This window comes from Merops nubicus, unplaced genomic scaffold (genome assembly GCF_000691845.1).
Source record: "Merops nubicus isolate BGI_N331 unplaced genomic scaffold, ASM69184v1 scaffold44177, whole genome shotgun sequence".
In the NCBI taxonomy this organism is placed as follows: domain Eukaryota; kingdom Metazoa; phylum Chordata; class Aves; order Coraciiformes; family Meropidae; genus Merops; species Merops nubicus.
The window spans coordinates 2,525-4,324 of NW_008619135.1; the positions used below are offsets into that span (position 1 = coordinate 2,525).

Sequence of the window (1,800 nt, forward strand, 5' to 3'; positions counted from 1 at the left end):
TGCCAAGGGCTGCAGCGGGGAGAAACTGCGTGCAGTAAGAGCTGCCTGGACGGCGAGGGCACAGGTGGCAAACCGGACGGTAGTCCTTCCCAGCGTGCCTGGGATGGGTGCACAGAGCTCCGTAGACTTGACAGGGCTCTGCCTGCCCAGGTTCCTCATGCTGTCTCGCCCATTCTGCTTTCCCCACAGGTACCAATGCAACCAGTGCTCGTACCGGTGCCACCGTGCCGACCAGCTGAGCAGCCACAAGCTGCGGCACCAGGGCAAAAGCCTAATCTGCGAGGTGTGTGGCTTTGCCTGCAAGCGCAAGTACGAGCTGCAGAAGCACGTGCAGGCCAAGCACTCGCAGAACTACCAGGTGCCCATCTTCCAGTGCCAGTACTGCACCTACCAGACCAAGTACAAGCAGGCGCTGCTGCACCACGAGAACTGCAAGCACACCAAGCCGAACGAGTTTCGCTGTGCCCTCTGCTCCTACTGCACCTTCAGCAACACCAGCCTCTTCTTCCACAAGCGCAAGATTCACGGCTACATCCCTGGCGACAAGGACTGGCTGGAAAACTATGCCAGCAAGGAGCTGGAGATCAGCTCGCCCGAGGCACACTTTGGCTGTGAGCTCGCCATGCGAGCAGATGCGAGCTCCCCCCTCGCCAGCAAGGAGCTGTGGGTGAAGGCGAAACTGGCCCAGTTGGAATCCCAGGGGGAAGAGGGCTACCAGCAAGCGCTGGCAGCGCCCCTCCTTGGGCAGGATGCCGCTCAAACAGAGAGTGGCAGCGAGGCAGGGAGGGGCACGAGCGAGGAGGAACAGAGCTGTCCCACTGCTGGCTATGCCCTGAGAAATGACCGTGGGCGAGAAGATGCTGCCGCGGGCTCACCCAAGCTCGCCGCTCCCAGGGGGGCAGCAGAGAGCTGTGCCGAGCGCTTGGAGCCACTGAACGGCTCCTCTGACCCCCTCCTGGAGCATTTGACTGGAGAAGCCTGCACAGCACAGCCAGAGAGCAAGGAGGTGCTGTCCTGCAAGGAGCCTCCCACAACCTATGAGGTGCTGGGCTCCCGGCATGACCTCGGCTTGGAGGACAATGACAACACGCTGGAAGACATCCCAGACTTCGAAGAAGAGGATGGAGATATACAGGACGATGAAGTGTTGAAGCTGGAGGGTGGCATAGCGGCAGGAGACAGCCAGGGAAAAGACAACCTGAGGCAAGCCATGGGAAACCCTCTGGGGTCATGCTCAGAGCACCACAAGCTGGTGGCTAGTACCGAGATGAGAGAGGCCAACAAAGCCGAGCTGCCGGAGGCCTGGCTCAGCATACTGAAGACAGCTGAGCAGAGCCACCCGCTGGTCCCAGAGGACATGGCCACCTCCAGCGACGATGCCAGGGGCAGCTCGGAGCTGGTGCTGAAGGCCCTGCGGAAGCAGGACAAGGAGCAGGCGGAGACACTGGTACTGGAGGGCAGGGTGCAGATGCTGGTGGTGCAGTCGGAGAGCCAGATCTTTAAGTGCGAGAAGTGCTCGTATGTCACGCGGAAGGAGAAGTCCATGTCCCTGCACTCCAAAGCCAGCTGCCAGAGCCGCCGGACCCCACTTGTGTGCCACGAGTGTGGCGCCAGCTTTAAGCAGCAAAGGGGGCTCAACACCCACCTCCTCAAAAAGTGCCCAGTCCTCCTGAAGAAGAACAAGATCCTCAAACCGTCTGGTCAGGAGCCACCTGGGTTGTGCCAACCTGCTGACCAGCCTAGTGAGAGTGGAGGCTCAGAGGAGTCCAGGTGTGCTGAGAGCCCTCAGGAAGCTGAACC

At 60.8% G+C, this 1,800-nt stretch overlaps 1 protein-coding gene across 1 annotated transcript in view; it reads left to right on the forward strand.

Annotated features, from left to right (window-relative positions):
- Positions 1-1,800, forward strand: part of ZNF142 (zinc finger protein 142) — a gene marked incomplete at both ends in the record, with an annotated part of 4,870 nt that overhangs the window by 2,409 nt on the left and 661 nt on the right. The window contains 1 exon segment of the mRNA XM_008943674.1: positions 190-1,798. Coding sequence (XP_008941922.1) covers positions 190-1,798 — 1,609 coding nt within the window.